General features: G+C 36.8%; 1 protein-coding gene across 7 annotated transcripts in view; it reads right to left on the reverse strand.

The window, feature by feature from the left end:
- efr3a (EFR3 homolog A (S. cerevisiae)) overlaps positions 1-19,876 on the reverse strand; it is a 175,720-nt gene that overhangs the window by 21,434 nt on the left and 134,410 nt on the right. For all 7 annotated transcript variants that reach the window (XM_069921661.1, XM_069921658.1, XM_069921663.1 and 4 more), the window contains 6 exons: positions 16,979-17,087; positions 15,914-15,965; positions 8,701-8,873; positions 7,699-7,774; positions 2,408-2,569; positions 903-1,034 (listed from right to left, as the gene is read on the reverse strand). In XM_069921661.1, coding sequence (XP_069777762.1) covers positions 903-1,034; positions 2,408-2,569; positions 7,699-7,774; positions 8,701-8,873; positions 15,914-15,965; positions 16,979-17,087 — 704 coding nt within the window. The remainder of the gene's footprint in view (positions 1-902; positions 1,035-2,407; positions 2,570-7,698; positions 7,775-8,700; positions 8,874-15,913; positions 15,966-16,978; positions 17,088-19,876) is intronic.

Genomic DNA, 19,876 nt, shown 5'->3' on the forward strand with positions numbered 1-19,876 from the left:
AAGGATAGCTTCGCAGCCCTAATAGAAAATAATAAAAGCAAACTCCCTACAACTTAAAATCTAGAGGAGGTGGTTGAGGCAGGTACTATAGCAATGTTTATGAAAAAAAATGGACTAATACATGGATAAGTTTAAAGAGCTATGGACCAAATGCAGGCAGGTGGGACTAATGTGGGTGAGACATTTTGGTTGATGTGGGCAATGTGGGTCAAAGGGTCTATTTCCAATGCTGTAATACTCTGTGACTCTACAAATGGAGGATCTGAGAGATGAAGACGTGATAATGTATACTTGAATGCTGATTAGTTATCCAGCTCAGAAACTCACCAGCTTTTCATTTTTCGTGAATTCAAGTAAAAATCTGCTACACACTCCAGTTTATAGTTTCTGCTCAAGTGAAACAATACTAAGAAAAGCAAAATGAAATTTATAAAAGGAAAGGAAATTTCTAATGTTTCCCATCTCAATCCCCACAGTAATACTGCACATGCATCTTGGTTCCATTACTGCAAACAAGCAACGCATTAAAAAACCAAGCATTCAACTATAATTAAGTGGATATCCTAACTTAACTTTTTTTAAAAGCCAGATTGAGTTAGAAAAATATTTAAATCCTAGTTTCATTTTTACTACTCCTTGTGTTTTGTCAGCAGGCAAGGAATGTTACATTTTCAACCCCACTCCGATTGACATGTCTCAGCAAAATCTCTTCAAAATTGATAAGAGTTTATTACTGCAGCATCTTCTTTAGCAGTTTGCTACTATATTATTACTAATAAATGCATTATTTTTAAAACACCTCCATCTGCTGCAGCTACTGGCTCATCTCAATATTGAAGTATATTATTCAAGCATTCATTCTTTACGTAATTTAGGAGAAGTATTTAAAACTAAATTACAACCTTATTTACATGCTGACAGAAAGCTGGTACTGCAATCATCTGGCTCAGGAAGTTCAAATATGCAGCCACAAGAGCGAGAATGGCACAACGGTTGTACATGGGCAAGATATCTTCATTAGTCACAGCCAAATCCTATTGGAAACGATTTGAAAAATCAGAAATAAGGACAATAATTAAATATCTTAAAATGTACTGATAGTTGCAAAATTTTCCAAACTAGTAACACTACAGTAAGCCAGTATTCCATCCTTAATATAGAGTAACGTATCACTGAATATGAGTCACACTTTTCGGATTTTCAGTCTGCATCTGCAGATTGAATACATCTATTATCATGTGTCTTAAATGCCGGAATTGAATTATGGAGTTTTCATGAAGAAAATTAACTCATTGGTGTAATGGATTTTTTGTAACAGATATATTAGGAAAAGATGAATGGACCGAATGTTTATGAATAATTTGGAATCACATAACCCTTATCCACTTCACTCAACACATCTTTATTGCCATGCAAAAAATCATCTACTCAGAGTTCAAGATAATAATTTTAGGCCTTGAATGTTCTTTGGTCATCTTCGACCAACTAAAACAATGCCTAACCAAAGAATCTCAAGCAAAATGAGGTTTAGGTCATCTTTATGCTCGTCTTCACCCATACTTCAATCAAGAAAGTGGACAAAGGCAGAAGCACAATGACACAGGTGCTGAGCGCACACTTCTACTGATGGGAATGGAATCCAGAAAAAGGAGAGAATTTCAATTTCAAAAGCCTTTTAAGATGGAGATGAGTAAAGTCATGAACCTTTTGATTTCTCTTCTCCATGGATCAGTGGAGGCTGAAACATTAAAGATACTCAAGCCAAATAAGACAGGATTTGATCTTAATACATGGCAAAGACATCATAAGTGGCCATATGAACCTCCTCCTTGTCTTATTTCATGTGTTTATAATGTAATTATCATGAGATTTAATTATTTTATTTTGAAGATGGTGTGTTAGTAAGGAAGTACATCAATTATAAAATTGACTTCAGTGCAACAATATAACCAATAAAAGGTTCCAAATAGATGGAATGGAAAAGTTGTTTTCAGTTATTTAAACCACATTGTGGCGATGTGGAAACGTGATAGATCACAAACTTGAATAAATAATTCACTCTGCAAAAAAAAAAAAAGTGTGATATGGATTAACAATTATGCCTCATGCAGGAATTCTTGGATCAGCGTATCAGCTTCAAATAATATTTAAAATACTAAACTAATGCTAACAATTAATAATACTTGATTGAATTTTTTTTTAAATTAATCTTTTATTTTTCACACTATAAACCATACTGACCAAAATACATACAGACATTTTTCTCTTGAATATATAGTGTCATTGTAAAATTTGAGATATTAAATCTTAGTCAATTCCTTCCATACAAAAACTTGCATTATCGTTAATTACAAATGAATTATTTCCAAAACAAAACTATAAACTTGGACAAATTTATGCATTGTACCTGAATAGCCAGAGCAAGTCGAATCAAGTCTATGATTACTTCATCGTTGGCCAGTTCAATTGTAATAAGTAAAAGGGCAATGAATAGGGATTCAAAGTTTTTCTGTTCATTATCATCTTTTTTGCATCCCACATAAATGTGTCTGTACAACTGCTGTCCTTGCTAAAAAAAAGTGAATGAGATTAAACTGCAAGTTACCGTGACAGTTGACGCATAATATATTTACCAGTAAAACCATCTATGTTAGCAAAACCTCCCAAAATCATTGCAGAGTGGAGTGATTGGCCTTTGAAATTCATTATTCAAACAACTTTTTTTACAAAATACTCAGCCACTAATGATAAGAAAACTAATGACTTCATGGATGACTAATGATTTTAGTCATGAGATCCATTGAAATTTGGTTACATGGATTCTGAATTAATTTAACTACAGAAGGCAGAGGATGGTAGTAGATGGTGCGAATTCGGCCTGGAGGTGGGTGACTGGTGGTGGTCCACAGCTATCTGTTCTGGGCCCCCTACCATTTGTGATTTTTATAAATAACTTGGTTGAGGAAGTGGATGGATAAGTCAGTAAGTTTGGAGATGAAATGAAGGTTGAAGGTGTTGTGGATAATACAGGTTGTTGTGGTGACAACAGGATACAGACAGGAAGTGACAGAGTTTAATCTGGATAAGTGTGAAGTGATGAATTTTTGAAAGTCAAACTTGAAGGTGGAGAATGTGGTTAATGGCAGAATTCAACAGCGTGGAGGAATCTTGGGGTCCATGTCCAAAGATCCCTCAAGGTTGTTGCATAAATTGATAGGATGATCAAGAAGGCGTATGGTGTGCTGCCTTTCATTAGTTGGGGGATTGATTTAAAGATCATGCTGTTGCCCTATAAAACTCTGGTTAGATCACACTTGCCGAGTATTGCATTTAGTTCTGGTCACATCGTTAAGTAATGTAAATGCCTTTTGAGAGGGTACAGAGGAGATTTACCAGGATGTTGCCTAGATTGGAAAATATGTCTTATAAAGCAAAGATGACAGAGCTGAGGCTCTTCGGAGCAAGCAGATTAGAGGAGTCTTAATAGATGAATAAGATTATGAGAGATATTGATAGGGTGGACAGTCAGCATCTTCTTCCCAAGGTTATTATAGTAAATACCAGAGGACATCTGTTTAAGGTGAATGGAGAAAAATTTCTTTTTGTATAAACAGAGAGCGATGGGTGCCTGGTGGGTACCCATTGTCAGGGTGGTGGCAAAGGCTGGTACAATGTGGACTTTTAAAAGACTGTTAGCCATATGGATGCAAAAGAAATATAGGATGACTGACATTTGGAAGGCCGAGACTAATAGGTTTATATAGGCTGGCACATTGTGGACCCTTTGCATCTCTGAATTTTAAATTAATAGTCTGCCCATCTATTTCTTCTTCAAAGTTCATGGCCATACACTTTCCGACATTGTATTTCATCTGCCACCACTTTGCTCATTCTCCTAAGCTATCCAAGTCTTTTTCCAGCCTTTCGGTATCCTCAACACCACCTGCCCAACCATCTATTTTGGTATCATCTGTATATTTAACCACAAAGCCATCAATTCCATAATCCAAATCATTAATATACAATGCAAAATGAACTGATCCCAACACTGACCCTTGTAGAACACCATTAGTAATTGGTAGCCAACCAGAATAGGTTCCATTTATTCCTACTCTGTTTCCTGTTGATCAGCTAATGCACCATCCATGCTAGTATTCTTCCTGTAAATCCATGGGCTCTCATCTTGTTCATCAGGCTTATGTGCGGCACTTTGTCAGACCCTCAATATGTGAGGCTATTAAATTCGAATGCCAGCACATCTTTTCTCAAATAAGGTGCCCAAAACTGTACACAGTACTCCAAGTGAGGTCTCACCAGTGTTTTATAGTGTCTCAACATTACATCCCTGCTCTTGTGTGCTATCTCTCTAGAAATGAATGCCAACAGTGCATTTGGCTTTTTCACCACCGACTCAACCTAGAGGTGAACCTTTAGGGTATCCCGCACAAGTCCAAATACACAACATCCACTGCATCTCCCCTGTCTATCCAACTTGTGATCGCTTCCAAAAATTGCAATAGGTTTCTCAGGCATGATCTTCCTTTAAAGAGACCATTTTGATTTGGACCTATCTTTTAATGCACCTCCAGGTATTCCACAACCTCATCCTGGACAATCGACTTGGTTAACTTGGGCTGAAGGACCCTTTCCGTGCTGTAGAATTTTCCATTCTATTACACCTCTCTTTACATGGTTTAAGAGTTGACTATAGTGTCCTTTGAAAATGTCTGCTTTTGATGACTTAACAGATTTCAGACTGTTGAACAGGGACATAATGAAAACTCCCCACTAATTTAGAATACTTACTGAAGGTCAATGGCAGCTATGGGCATCATTTTATTTTAATTTTAAAACATGAGCAATTAAGGAATTATCACTATTGAAACCATAACCAATCTAGGGCTGAAAATAGTAAAATCTCAAGATTTTAATGTAAATGCAAATCGATTGTAATTGTTCTACAAAATGTTTTGCAAAAAGAATATCAAACTCTTCATATCTTAAACTTACCAAAATCAATTTTGTGTGAGGAAATAGGTCAAGAAGAATAATGTAAACTTCCCCATTATGAGTAATCAAAAATAAGCTTGTTATATCGTGATTATACTCATTAATCAGCATAATTATACATTACAGCTCCGATTATCCAAAATCCTCATTTATCCAAAAGTTTTTGGACCTGAAACTGACGTCATTTTGCCTCTGAAAAGCTTTGGATTAATGAGGATATCCGAAACAATCAGAAATCCTCAGTTATCTGATGCTTATAAAGCCTTCCCTTGTTGTTTGTTGCTGTTTAAACATTGTTACAAGTGATTTGCTGTTGCTACTGCGCTATTTTTAAAAGAAATGACCTGTAATCAGAAAATATCATTTATCTGAAACAGGCCTGGTCCTGAGCATTTTGGATAATCGGAGTTGTACTGTACTAATAAAAAACGAATGTTCAGATGAAAGGATGATTGACCAAGAAGGACATTAAAATCTATCTACATTGTAGCATCCAATCAAGACATTAGAGGCCATACAGTAAAAGGAAGAGAATGCTGTCTTGCCCATTCCATTAAGTACAACATTTTTTAGAACAGTTTGAATGCCATTGACATCAATCTCATATAATTGCTTGTCTAGCAGCAGTGCCCAATAACATGGAATATTACGGTAAATTATTTGTGGAAATTGTTTTATTCTTAAATAATCCACTGGCTCTATTATGGTCAAGAACACAAACAATGTCCCTTCATACTAGTTTGTACCATTACAATAGTAAATAGTTGTATTGCAGATGATAAGAAGATAGGTGGAGGGGTTGGTAGGGTTGATGAAGAGGGTCTTGGATTGTTTGGAAAAATTGGCAAAGTGGCAGATGAAATACAGCACAAGGAAGTGTATGGTCATGCACTTTGGGAGAAGGATTAAAGACAGACTATTTTCTCAATAGGGAGTCCTAGTGCAAGATTTGCTAAAGGTCAACTTACAAGTTAAGTTGGTAGTAAGGAAGACAAATGCAATGCTAGGATTCATTGTAAGAAGTCTAAAATACAAAAACAAAGTTGTAATGCTGAAGCTTTATTAAGCATTGGCCAGACCATATTTGGGAGTATTGTGAGCAGATGTGGGCCCTACATTTAAAGGTGGATGTGCTTGTGCTGGAGAGGGTCCAGAGGAGGTTTTTGAGAGTGACCTTGGGGATGAAAAGATTAACATATGAGGAGCATTTGATGGCTCTGTGCCTGTACTTGCTGGAGTTTAGGATGAAGCAGGGTTCTCAATGAAACATTCCAAAAAGGACAGGATAGGGTAGAAATGTTCCCAGTCACGGGAGAGTCTCAGACCAGAGGGCACTGCCTCAGAATAAAATAATATCCCTTAAAAATTAATAAGGAGAACTATCTTCAGCCAAAGGGCTGTGAATTTGTGGAATTGGTTGTCACGGACAACTGTGGAGGCAGTCATTGGGTAGATTTAAAGCAGAGGTTTATAAGTTCTTGATTAATAAGAACATCAAAGTTTATGGGAAGAAGGCAGTATAACGGGGTTGAAAGGAAGTTTACATCAGCCATGATTTGAATAGTGGATCAGACTTGATGGGGTGAATAGCCTAATTCTGCTCCTATCTCTTAAGGTCTTGTGCAATGGACTAGAGGTTTAACTGAAGAGCTCACCAACTATTAAGTGAGGAAAATTTTCCTGGTACATAATCATGATCAATTTGCCAAAGTGCTAAACCACTTTGCATTTCCCTTTTAATTCCATATTTTATACCATTACAGAAATGGTATAATTAAATTAAATTAAAATGGATAAAGTAATTCAAATTTTATGATCAATTTGCCAAAGTGCTAAACCACTTTGCATTTCCCTTTTAATTCCATATTTTATACCATTGCAGAAATGGTATAATTTAATTAAATTAAAATGGAGAAAGTAATTCAAATTTTATGATGATTTTCCATGATTGCCCACTTATGAGAAAACACATTTCAAGATATTTCAGATGTCTTCACTTAATTTGTATCACTACAAAAGTCAAACCAAAATGTTTCCACAATTCCATTATACTTTCAATATATTTAAAAAGAAATAATATATAAATATAAACATACACACATAGAAAAATAAAAACTATAAAAGAAATATAGATCTAAAAATAAATGCACACATTGACATATACATAAATGAATAGACAAACAAATAAGCAGGCATAAATAAATCAATAAATTGATCAATAAATAAATATACACACATTATAAAATAAATAGGATCCCATTTCACTGAGTTAATGGACATTCCAACACTTTTTCAACAAGCCACTTTGGCAAATTGTGCCAACACAATGCAGTATAATTATTTACTGATTTCAAGTCAATGTCCAAAATTTGATAGCCTCACATATTGAGGTACTGGACAGTAAATACAGAGCTGGGAACATAACAGAGTGAATGCTCATAATAGCAAAATAAAAATGAAGTGATAAGAGAATAAAAGAATTTTGATAAAAGAAAATAATGAGTAATTTTCAAGATTTTTACATTTAGAATACCAGCCTGATAAATTGTAATCCTAAATGCTTTGAGAAACTACACAAATCCACCAGCATGTTATCTCAAAAGCCTATCTAATACTGGTGACATATTTCAACATTTTCAATTAGCTACTCATTACAAGCTAAATGAAACACGTAATAACGTCAATTACTTTTTTCATGAAACTTATGTCTTGCTTCGAGCTCTTGTCTCTTTTTATTTTCAGTGCTGAAACATCATGGATGATTCTGATTAGAAAAGAATGGAAATATTAGTGAATAATTTTGTAGGATGTCAATATAAATAAAAATGACGGCACACTAATAATATACTGACTGGTATAATTGGTTTTTGTCAATAATACTTATGAGCACAACATCCTTTCATATAATTAAAAGGAAACTTATGACCGCAAAATAAGATTTTCAAAATATAAAAAGTTGTCTTTAAAAATGTGCCACGCAAATTACTTTCTAGTTGGGCAATATTGAATGTGTGCTCACAATGCTTCCAAAATAAATAATTTAAATATTTGTATAAACTGATTTAAAACCTACCGATGTTTGAGCTGAAACCCAGTCATACTGCTGTCTTCAGAAGAATTGGCATTTCATATGCAATGTCACAACTGGCATATTTATTTTTTATATGCTAAACCACTTTGCATTTCCCTTTTAATTCCATATTTTATACCATTGCAGAAATGGGATAATTAAATTAAATTAAAATGGAGAAAGTAATTCAAATTTTATGATGATTTTCCATGATTGCCCACTTATGAGAAAACACATTTCAAGATATTTCAGATGTCTTCACTTAATTTGTATCACTACAAAAGTCAAACCAAAATGTTTCCACAATTCCATTATACTTTCAATATATTTAAAAAGAAATAATATATAAATATAAACATACACACATAGAAAAATAAAAACTATAAGAAATATAGATCTAAAAATAAATGCACACATTGACATATACATAAATGAATAGACAAACAAATAAGTAGGCATAAATAAATCAATAAATTGATCAATAAATAAATATACACACATTATAAAATAAATAGGATCCCATTTCACTGAGTTAATGCATATTACAACACTTTTTAAACTATTTTCATTTGATTCATGAAAATATAAAAGCAGTAATATTCCAACATAAGTAGTTTTACCTCATTCCTTTAAATTTTGCTTTGTTCTCATGACGATCAATAAGGCTGTGTAGAATGTGCAGGACGAGCAATCTTAGCTCACTGTCTTCCATGAGAGAGACTGACAATATTGGCTCTAAGAAAGGAGAAGTAAGTGCAGCTGCTACACTTTTGGCCTTGTACCCTGAAGTCACCTGTATTAATCAAAAAATAAAAGAAGACAATTTTCTCTGACTAAATTTTTATTCCAGCAGGCTCGCAATAAAAAAAAAAGCAGCTCAGATCTTTTGCTTATTTGCTTCCAAGTTTTGTTTCAGAGAGAGATTTATCAAAATCAACTTTTGATTTCTTAACAATTACTGAACTATACATGTTCCATACTAGTTTTCTGTTCTGAGGAACAACTTAGGTAAAATAAAAACTTTAGTACAAAATTGCAGATGATTTCCACAAGCAGTTTCTGTTGTCTAAAAACTTTTGGAACCTTTTCACTCATTTTATACTGTTACTCTTGTGAGATGTGGGTGAGTTTTTATTAAATATTTGGATCATTCAATCACCAACATTGTTATCAGATTTTCCTCTTCCCATTCATGACTTCATTCCAATTCTTTAACCATTTCACAGGCAATATTCAAAAACTGCCCCTAAAGCCAACTCTCATTCCCAGTAAATAACAACATCAGTGGAGGACCACCAAAGTAGTTTTGATTTTTAATTCAATTTTGTAAATCTAGATAAATAATGGATTTTTATGCAATTTGAATAGTGTAGTGGGGAAAGTAAGAGTTATGCTCGTTTTGAGGAGGAGAACTCAACGGTACCTATGAGAATCCCTGCAGAAGCTAACGACCCTGTGATGTATACATGGAAGAGTACTGAAAATCTGTTCCAACCAACTTGCTGGAGTGTTCGTGGAAATGTTCATCTCTCATTGCTGCTTTTCGAGGTTCCCACCGATTCTGGTACCCAAGAACAGTAGGTTGAGTTGCCTGAATGACTATCACTCAGTAACACTAATTTCCACTGTGATGAAATGCTTTGAGAGGTTGCCTTTTTATTTCTGTTCGTGAAATCTTCTACAGACATTAGTCATCAACACATCCAGAATTGCCTCCTGAAGTGTGTTTCAGATCTGTCGGACACAAGTTTGGGGATTTTTTGATGAGAATTCTTCTGTTATCAGCAGTGGAGGTCTTGCTTGTCCTACCAGACCCTTTGCGATTACTGAGCTCAGTAATTCACCTTTTCTTCTTAATGATGTTCCAAAGAGTTAGCTTTGGTAATCCTAAGGTTTGGGCGATGTCTCCAACTCTTTTATTCTTGATTTTCAGCCTCATAATGGCTTCTTTAACTTTCATTGGCACAACTCTGGTCCTCATGTTGAAAAATGACAACTATAGACTCCAAAGATGATCAAAAGCTTAGAAGGAAGCCTAACTCTCTTATACCTGCACCAATGAAGCAATTAGACACGCGAGTACTCACAAATGTCCCAAACATTATGGTGCCCTGAAATGAGTGATTATACAGGTACACGATTCTTTATTCAGACATCTAAAGTCCGGAAAGCTCCAAAATCCAGCAAGTGGGGACCGGCGGTTGGGGGAGGTGGCTGAGGGACTGGCGGCTGGGGGAGACTGCCAGGTGGCCGAGGGACTGCGGTCGGGGGAGATGTCCGGGCAGCTGAGGGACCGACGGTCAGGGGAAACGTCCGGGCGGCTGAGGGACCAGCGGTCAGGGGAGACGGCCAGGCGACTGGAAGGGGCTGGGGGTGGATATGGCAACACAATTTGGGTGGGCTTTCCGAAATCCGGAAAAATCCAAAATTTGGAACACACTGTCCACCAAGGGTTCCGGATAAAGGATTGTGTAATTGTATATAAAAAGTGCTCTAAATTCTTCATGATCAAACCAAAATGTGTACAAATAACCTTGAATAAAATCTAGACTGTGCAGTTTAATTACATAAGAATTGTTTGATTACAAATTTAAAACTGTGGAGCACAGGGGAAAATAAAAGAAAATGTCTTTGTCCCAAACATTATGGAGGGCACAGTACATCACAGTAATTTCTTTATTTTTGATTACTGACATTGCACAAAATTTGCATGATAAAAGGGGCTTAAGACATTGCTTTGGTGAAGGAAAGGCTGTGGATGTTGTATGCGACAATAACTGGCCTCATTCACTACTGCCCTGTCACACTGACCTCCACCATTATGAAATGCTTCAAGGGTCTGGTGATGGAACGCATCAAAGCATCTCCCAAGGATGCTGGATCCATTTCAATTTGCCTATAAAAGAAACTGTTCCACAAAAGCTGCTATAGCCTTGTCGCTTCATTCTGTTCTGTCCCACCTGGAGAACCATGCCTCATATGCTAGGCTGCTGTTCTTTGACGTCAGCTCAGCGTATAAAACGAACATTCCTCAGAGGCTGGTGGAGAAGCTATAGTCGCTGGCACTCAACACCTCTCTCTGTAATTGGATCCTCATGGAAAGATCGCAGTCTGTCCAGGTCAGTAGCAGAACACTGAGCTCTGGTGCACCTCAGGGCTGTGTGCTCCGCACTCCTGTTCATGAGTGCATCACAAGATCTACCTCCAACAGTGTCATCAAGTTTGCCGTTGACACAACAGTCCTTGGCCTCATCGCACTACAAAGAGGTGGAAAATCTCATGAAATGGTGCGAGAGTAACAACCTGAGTCTCAACGTGGTCAAGACGAAGGAGATGATCGTGGACTTCAGGAAGACCCTCACAATACATCAACAACTCTGTAGTAGAGAGAGTGGAGAGAACCAACTTCCTTGGAGTTCACTTAACTAGTGACCTATCGTGGATGCACACTATCTCTTCACTTGACAGGAAGGGGCAACAGTGCCTGCTCTTCCTGAGAAGACTGAAGCTGGCAAGGCTACTGGCGACCATTATGTCAACCTTCTATAGGAGCTCTATCAAGAGCATCCTGGCCAGCTGGACCACAGTGTGGTACAGTTGCTGCAGAGAAATGGATCGGAGGTCAATCCACAGGACTGTAAGAGTGGCAGAGAGGATTACTGGAGTCTTGCTCCTCCACCACCTCCCCCAACCCCAAATCAACGTGATCTATCTGGATCGTTGTCTGAAGAGGGGGCGCAAAATCAGGGGTATCAGAGCCAGCACCACCAGGCAGAGAAACAGCTTCTTCCCATGGGCAATGAGAATGACCAAAGGAACTGCTCACACTAACCATCTGCGACTCTCATTTATACAAAACAAAATATGTTATTTATTTATCTTTGAAGATATAATACTGGTCCTGCATATGTATTATTTGTCTGTATGTGTGCATGTGTGTTATGTCTGGTTCTTTGTCTGCATGTTTTTGCACTGAGGACTGGAGAACACTGTTTTAACAGGTTGTAATCAGATGACAATAAAGGTGACTTGATCTACACCTTGGACTTTAGTAAGGCCTTTGACAATGTCCCAAATGGGAGGTTGGTCAGGAAGGTTTAGGTGCTAAGTATTCGTGTCAAGTATTGAACTGGATTCTACAATGGTTGGGCGGGAGAAACCAGAGAGATGTGGTCGATGACTGCTTCTCAGAGTGGAGGCCTGCAACTAGTGGTGTACCTGAGGGATTGGTGCTAGGACCATTGTTGTTTGTCATCTACATTAATGATCTGGATAATAATGTGGCAAATAGGATCAACATAATTTGCAGATGACACAAAGATTGGAAGCTTTGTGGATAGCAAAGAAGGTTTTCAAAGGTTTTAGAGGGATATGGACCAGCTGGAAAAATAGGCTAAAAAATGGCAGGTGGAATTTCATGCAGACAAGTGTGAGGTGTTGCAAACCAAGAAAAGACATATATGGTAAATGGTAGGGCACTGAAGAGTGCGGTAGAATAGAGGGATCTTGGAATACAGGTACCTAATTCCCTGAAAATGGCAACACAAGTGGACTTCTGGCATATTGGCCTTCATAAATAAAATTAAATAAAATTATTGAGTATAGGAATTGGGATGCTATGGTAAAGTATAATACATTGGTGAGGATAAATTTGGAGTATTCTGTGGAGTTTTGGTCACCTAACTACAGGAAAGATATCAATAAGATAGAAAGAGTACAGAGAAGATATACAAAGATGTTGCCCGGACTTCAGGAACTGAGTTACAGGGAAAGGTTAAACAGGTTAGGACTTTATTCTCTGAAGTGTAGAAGAATGAGGGGAGATTTGATAGAGGTACTTAAAATTATAAGGGGGATAGACAGAGTAAATGCAGATAGGTTTTTTTACATTGAGCGTAGGTGAAATTCAAAACAGAGATCATGTGTTAACGGTTAAAGGGGTAAAGCTTCGAGGGAACTCAAGGAAGAACTTCTTCACACAAAGATTGGTGGGAGTATGGAATGAGGTGCCAGCTGAAGTGGTGAATGCAGGCTCAATTTTAACATTTAAGAAGAATTTGGACAGGTACATGGATGGGAGAGGTATGGAGGGCTACGGACTGGGTGTAGGTCAGTGGACTAAGCAAAAAATGATTTGGCAGACTAGAAAGGCTGAAGGGGCCCATTCACTGGTTCTTTCAGATATCTGTAGAAGACTACAATTGCAAGTTGACGTTATAGTGTACCTGTACTAAATACCAGTAGTTTTGCTTAGATATTTAGATCTAAAGATAACATATTTTATAAGCAGATTGGTGTAATTCCCATCAAACATAGTAAGTTAGAAATTCTGTAATAATTTAGAAAAAGAAAACACTAAAGGGTGTTAAAGATTGGCAGTCTCAAAAATGTAAACAAAATATTTAAAGATCATAATTTCTCACTGAAGTAATCCATTTCTGATTTGATTTTAGATTAATCTGTTTCAAGGTGTAGAGACAAATGGCATTAACTACAAAATCAAAATTGGTGCCATATCAAAGATTATTGCCAAAAATAAATGCTTATTGTGGAGGAAATGGACAGAAAGTTGGCTGATGAGCAAGAAAATGAGTGTAGCATGAAGAGGTTGGCAAGCATGTCACAGGGATTGCTGTTGGGCCTCAATTGTTTATAATGTAAATATATGACTTGGATGAAGATACCAAAGGTTGGTTGCAAAATTTTCTATTAATTCAAAGATAGATAGGAAATTAGGTTGTGAAAAGAACATACAAATAAATAGACATTTTAAGTGAGTTGGCCAAAATCTGGAAAATACAATGTGGGAGGAAAGACCATTTAGGCAGGAAATACCTAGGTTCAAAAACAGTTTTTTCCCCCCCACCACCAGCTATCAGGCTCTTGAACCTCTCCTAGTAGCACTAATCAATGACTAGTCCAACACCACAAAAAACAACTTTTGTGTATTATTGCAGTTACTTGTTTTTCCTTGCAGCAGGATAACTATGAATATCATCTTTTGTATTTATTATCCCTTTCTAATTCAATAATATTGAATACTATTGTAGTCTTTTTTTTTAAGTATTTGTTTGCCTGCAGCAAGTACAAATTTCTGTACATGTGTGTACACTGCACAATGTATATGACAATAAATTTGCTATGGTTAAATTAAAGCATATTATCTAAATCAATAGTTTTCAAACTGTCCACATAAACTCACATTCCACCTTAAGCAATCCCTAATGCCATGTATTCTGTGATTGGTAAGGGATTCCTCAAGGTGGTATGTGAGTGGGAAGGGAAGGTTGAGAACCACTGCTATAGACCCAATTGTTATTGAAATATCTTGCTTGAGAAAAATTATCATCGGCCCATTTCTTTTGGAGTTATGAAACCGTGCACATAACGAGTCAATTAGGTACGATTGAAACAGTGGTTTTCAAACTTTCTCTTTCCACTCACATCTCTTACTAATCACAGAGCACTTATGGCATAGGGATTACTTAATGTGGAATGTGAGTTTAGGGGGGCAGTTTGAAGGGGAAAACTGACCTAAATGGTAAGAGAATGCAGAACTATGAAATGCATATGTATCGAGGTGTCCTTATACATGATTTTAAAAAGGGTTTATTATTCAAGCACAGCAAGCAATTGGGCAAGCTAATAATATTAGAACAATGAAAAGTACAGCAGACCCATCGGCCCACAGTGTCTGTAACAATCATGTCAAATTAAATTAACTCCATCTGTCTACTTTCCTCTATTCCCTACCTGTTCACATACCTGTCTAAATGCCAGTTAAACCTTGCTATTGAATCTGTTCCACCATCCCCCCTGGCAAGCACCTACAAATCTCTGTAAATTTTTCCCCTCTCACTTTATGCCCTATAGTATTCATAGAATTTAGGTGCATCAATCATCTCCATCAACCTATTTTTCTTTTCATCTGTTCTCAGCCATAACAGTATAGGGTTTACTTGTCCTCACCTTCCATCCCATTTCCCTCCACATTCAACTAAGCATCCTCTATAATTTCTGTCACTTCGAACAGAACTCTGCCAGCAGATACTTCCTTTCCTTCCCTTTCAACACTTCAAAGGAATCATTTCCTTTGTAAATCCCTAATCCATTATTCTATCTCTAGAAAGTCATCTTTTTTCATAGCATCTTTCCATGCAATAGAGGAGATGCAATATCTGTTCTTTTATCTCTTTCCTTTCTATCATCCAGAGACCCAAAAAATCCTTCCAGGTGAAACAGTAACTTACTTTCACTGGTTCCAATTTAGAATATTACATTTGATACTCACAATATGGTCTCCATTTCCATGTAAAAACTAAACATAGACTGCATGGTGGCATTGCAGAATACCTCCATTTACTCTATAAGTATAATTAAAAGAAGCTTGCAATCTCCCTCACTTTTATTCACTGCCCTACTCCCATTCTAACTTGTTTTCAATCTCGTTCATTGCTTCAATAATGCCCAAGACAAGGAACAGCTTTAGAATTTTCATCTGGGATATTATATAGCTATCAAATCTTGGAATTGAATTTAACTAATTTCAGGTAAACTCCTCTTTTTCCCTCTTGTGCCACAGACTTCTCTCTCAATTTTTTAAAAAGTAATTGTTACCTTGATAAGCTGGGATTCAACCTCTCCAAAATATTCCATTATTCTCTCCATCCTACCCATCCTCAAGCTTCATGTTACTTTCTCACTTATTTCAGTTTTGATGATGTTTAGTTGACCCCTTTAGAGAATATTTTCTAAACAATTTAAGTTCAATTGAAAGAATCCTATTCACAGGAATTTTTATCCTTTAATTGGGATTCGTTGTTTAAATCTTACCATGAGTAGTGATCTCAGTAGCTTGACCTGGATGGTTCTTGTTCCATGGACCCTATAAAAGTTTCAATTTAAAGTAAGTCTCAACATAACATAACATCAAGAAATGTCATCCATGGATTGCCTCTAATTTGAATACGATAAACTACATTTTATACTGTAAATTTAATGACAAACTAAATTACAATTTACAAGGTACCAAATGTATAAGTGCAAATTAAGAATTAAAGCACAGTTCAATCTACCTGAAAGCAGTCACCTGTCAGCGAATGAAAATTTAAAAAAAAAACTACAGATGAAGAAATTTGAAATAAAATCAGAAAAGACAGAACATTCTGTAGGCCAGGTAGTGCAACAGGAAAGACAATAGTATCTGCAGCATGGGACTCGTTCTAGGGAAACAAAAGCTGCAAAAGCTTGAATCTTGAGCAGATAAAATATGCTGGAGATACTAAGCAGGTCAGTCAGCGTCCATAGGTAGAAACAGCCAGTCAATATTTCAGGTCTGAACCTTTTATCAAGACTAAGATAAAGTAGGAAAACTACATATTAAAAGGGTAAAAGAAGATTGGAGAGGGGCCCAGAGTTGAGTGTACAGGACAGAACATGGAAGGAGAAACCATTTAGTGGGGGGGGGGGGGGGGAAAGGAGGGACAAGGAGTGGGGAGGGGGAAGGAGGGAAAGGAGTGGGAGAGGGGAAATAGAAGTAAGTAAGGGAAAGGAAATATGTTCAAGAGTAGCTAACAATGGAAACAGTGGAATCAGATGGGGATGGGCGTTTACTCAAAATTGCAAAATCAATGTTTCAGGGGGATAGACAAAATCAATGTGCATTTAAGGCTGTCCAGGAGGAATATGATGTGTTGTTTCTCAAGTTTACGCTAGGCCTCACCCTGACATGGGATGTTTCCACAGTATATCCAACTGTCATGGCTTTCACAGTCAAGGTCAAAACTATACATATTATGATATTTTAATAGCTGACATAAATCTGAAGGTAATACATGATACAATACCTATTAATGAACGAGTACAAATTTGGATTCCATTGCAGTATTCAAAACTTACTCAGGGTGGCTTGACTCCAGAGCTCCAGCATCTGAAGTAGGCACCTTTCCCATAATAAACATAATTATTTCTGATCTTTGATAATCTGGAAGGTTGCTTCCAAAAGACCCTAAGAAAACAAAGTTAATAACTTCAGTCATTTTTATGTTCAATTAAATATTTAGTGCACAATGACTAATTCAATTATAAGGCTTTGCAATAAACAATTTTTTGCAGACTATAAATGGAAGCTGGCTGAAAGCTTAATTTTCTACATTTGTATTCCATCTGTTAAATTGTTCCTATCACTTTGTGGACGGTCTCCACAATTCTCAGAGTTTACATTTCCAACTACAGATACCAAATCTTATAAATAGGAACATTATACTCATTCCATTCTTGGTTATTAACACCTATAGAGGTCCAGCACTCTCCATTTACCTTCACGTTGAAAAACATGATCTTGTAGCTAGCTGCTACAAGCTATAGCTCTGTGGAGCCTATAGTGTGGGAGAGGTTTTAGCTGTATACAGGTTAGCTCAGAAAGGACCCAGACAGAACAACACGAACCCCAGTTGAGTGTAGTTGACACTGAGCTTTATTGGGCTCACAGTCCTTTTATTCTCAACCTGAGGGGGTGTGGTCAAAGACCTCTCAGTGCTGTTTGTTGCATTTGCGATCCACTTTCCTTGATAGGGCAGTTAGATTCCTTTAGTTGTGGCCAATTGGAGGGCAACTCTGTGGGCCTTGTGCAGCCTGCAGGATCGTCTCGTCTGCCCTTCATTTTGTGAGACATCCTAGGGAGCTGTGAGGGGCCACCACAGTTTACCATTTTAAAATCCGTAGACGTGTTTTTGGACAGATTCAGCAGTCAGATCTTGAGTTCCAAAGCAAGAATCTCAAATTATTTGAATCACCACCCTCTGCAAAGGTTATAAATCTGTGCAAGTATCATCTTCCATTTGTTGCAAGACCACAATGCCCAACACATCCTAGTACATATGCAAAATATTCATGGCTATTCAACCACAAACTCTAAAGAAACAGTTTTCATTTTGCACAGTAGCTTGAGGTGACAGCATTAATAATTATGACAGGACCAACTAATTTCACTGCAGGTTTTATAATGAACAAATCCTCTCCTCCACAGACTTGTGTTATATAGAAATCAGAGAACTAATGTGGAGGATCAACAGAATTTAATTAGCAAATCAGCCTTATAACTAAATCAATCTTTAAGAAACACCATTGTCTGACAAAGAGCAGGACTAAACTGTTGCTCTCTCATTTATTCTTCAAACCAAAAAAAAAATGCTTTATATATTTTGCAATTGCTTTTGAAAATGCTGTGAAAATGCATATATACATTTTTCTTTAAAGGTACAAAGGGCAGAAAAGAAAATTATTTTAATTTTAATTTATATTTCCAGAATCACATAATTAATGTTTACTGCCTACTTCAATCAGGTTCACATCGTATTTTATCTTATGCCAAAAATAGATTAGGGCAAGAACAAAGTATCTTTACTAAACCATTAATCAATTAGACTTAAACTAAGTTAACCCAAAATTTGTTATTAAATTAATGCTTATTTAGGCACAAATGCCAATTAAGTAACAGGTTGGACTTTCACTGAAATTAAGTTGTTGTCAAATGTGCTCCTCCATTAATTCCTATTATGGAGAATTTTTATGCCACACTAGTGCCAGATTTTCATATTGAGCAAGAAGATAATTGAACCACCTACCCTTGATATTCAATGGCATTACCATTGCCGAATGACTCACCTTCAATATCATGACTGTCACCATTGACCAAAGATCCAGCAGGGCCAGTCATGAAAACTACAAGAGCAAAACAGAAACACTCCAAGACCTTACCACCATCTGCATGGCACAAGTCAGGAGTGTGATGAAACGCCCTCCAATTATCTAGATAAGTTCAATGTCAAAAAATCTCAAGAATTTTGAATATCCATGTCAAAGAAACTTGCTTGAATGGTACCCCATCAACATTAATTTTCATCAAGATTGGTACACAGTGGCTACAAGTGGGTCATTAACAACCTGCACTGCAGTCATTCACCCAGGCTACTTACAGTAACACTCAATTCTGTGATTTCTAGAACTCAAGTCAACATCATGGCTTGCAGGTTCCTCTCTAAGTCACAGACCATCCTGTCTTGGAAAAAGATTGGCAGTCCTTTAATATCACTGGAACCAAACCTTGACACTCCCTGCCCCACAGCAATCTGGGAGTACTAGCAGTATCAGAAGCAAGCTACTTGTCATAGTTTCTTGAAAATATTAGGTTATTGGAATAGTATCTCAATCTCACGCTCTCCATTCCAAAGGTGCGATTCTTGTAATGACACGTCATTTAATTTTTTTAAAAATTTAGATAAAATGACTAACTGTTACACTGCAAATTGTATTGTTAGCTCTGAAATTGTGGACGTTTACAGATATTTAACACTATTAGCCTTTCATTTTTTTTCTTTCCTTATCCAACCTTCCCTTTCTGTACATGATTTGACACTGAATTCATCATTGCAAAATTGTTCTTTCAGTGCTTGTGCTCTATTTTGCAAAAGGCTTCAAACCAATACGCTACTGCTTGGCTTGTTCCCTGAGGTGACAGATGTCTCATTTCCTCTTGCTGCAAGGTTTCCAGTCTAGAATTCCAATTGCAGGATGTTCTGGGATGATTAAAGATATTTTAATATTTACATGAAATAGGCATAGTTGGCAAGGCCATAATTCATTGGCATCCCCAACTGCCCTTGAAGCCCACGGTGAGTTTTCTTTTTAATCCACTTTCTCTTTCTGCTGATTATACCCCCAGAGAGTTATTGAGCAGGAAGTGTCAGGATTTACATCCAATGACATTAAAGGACTGGCATTCTGTTTCCAAGTCAG

Source organism: Narcine bancroftii, chromosome 2 (genome assembly GCF_036971445.1).
Source record: "Narcine bancroftii isolate sNarBan1 chromosome 2, sNarBan1.hap1, whole genome shotgun sequence".
Classification (NCBI taxonomy): domain Eukaryota; kingdom Metazoa; phylum Chordata; class Chondrichthyes; order Torpediniformes; family Narcinidae; genus Narcine; species Narcine bancroftii.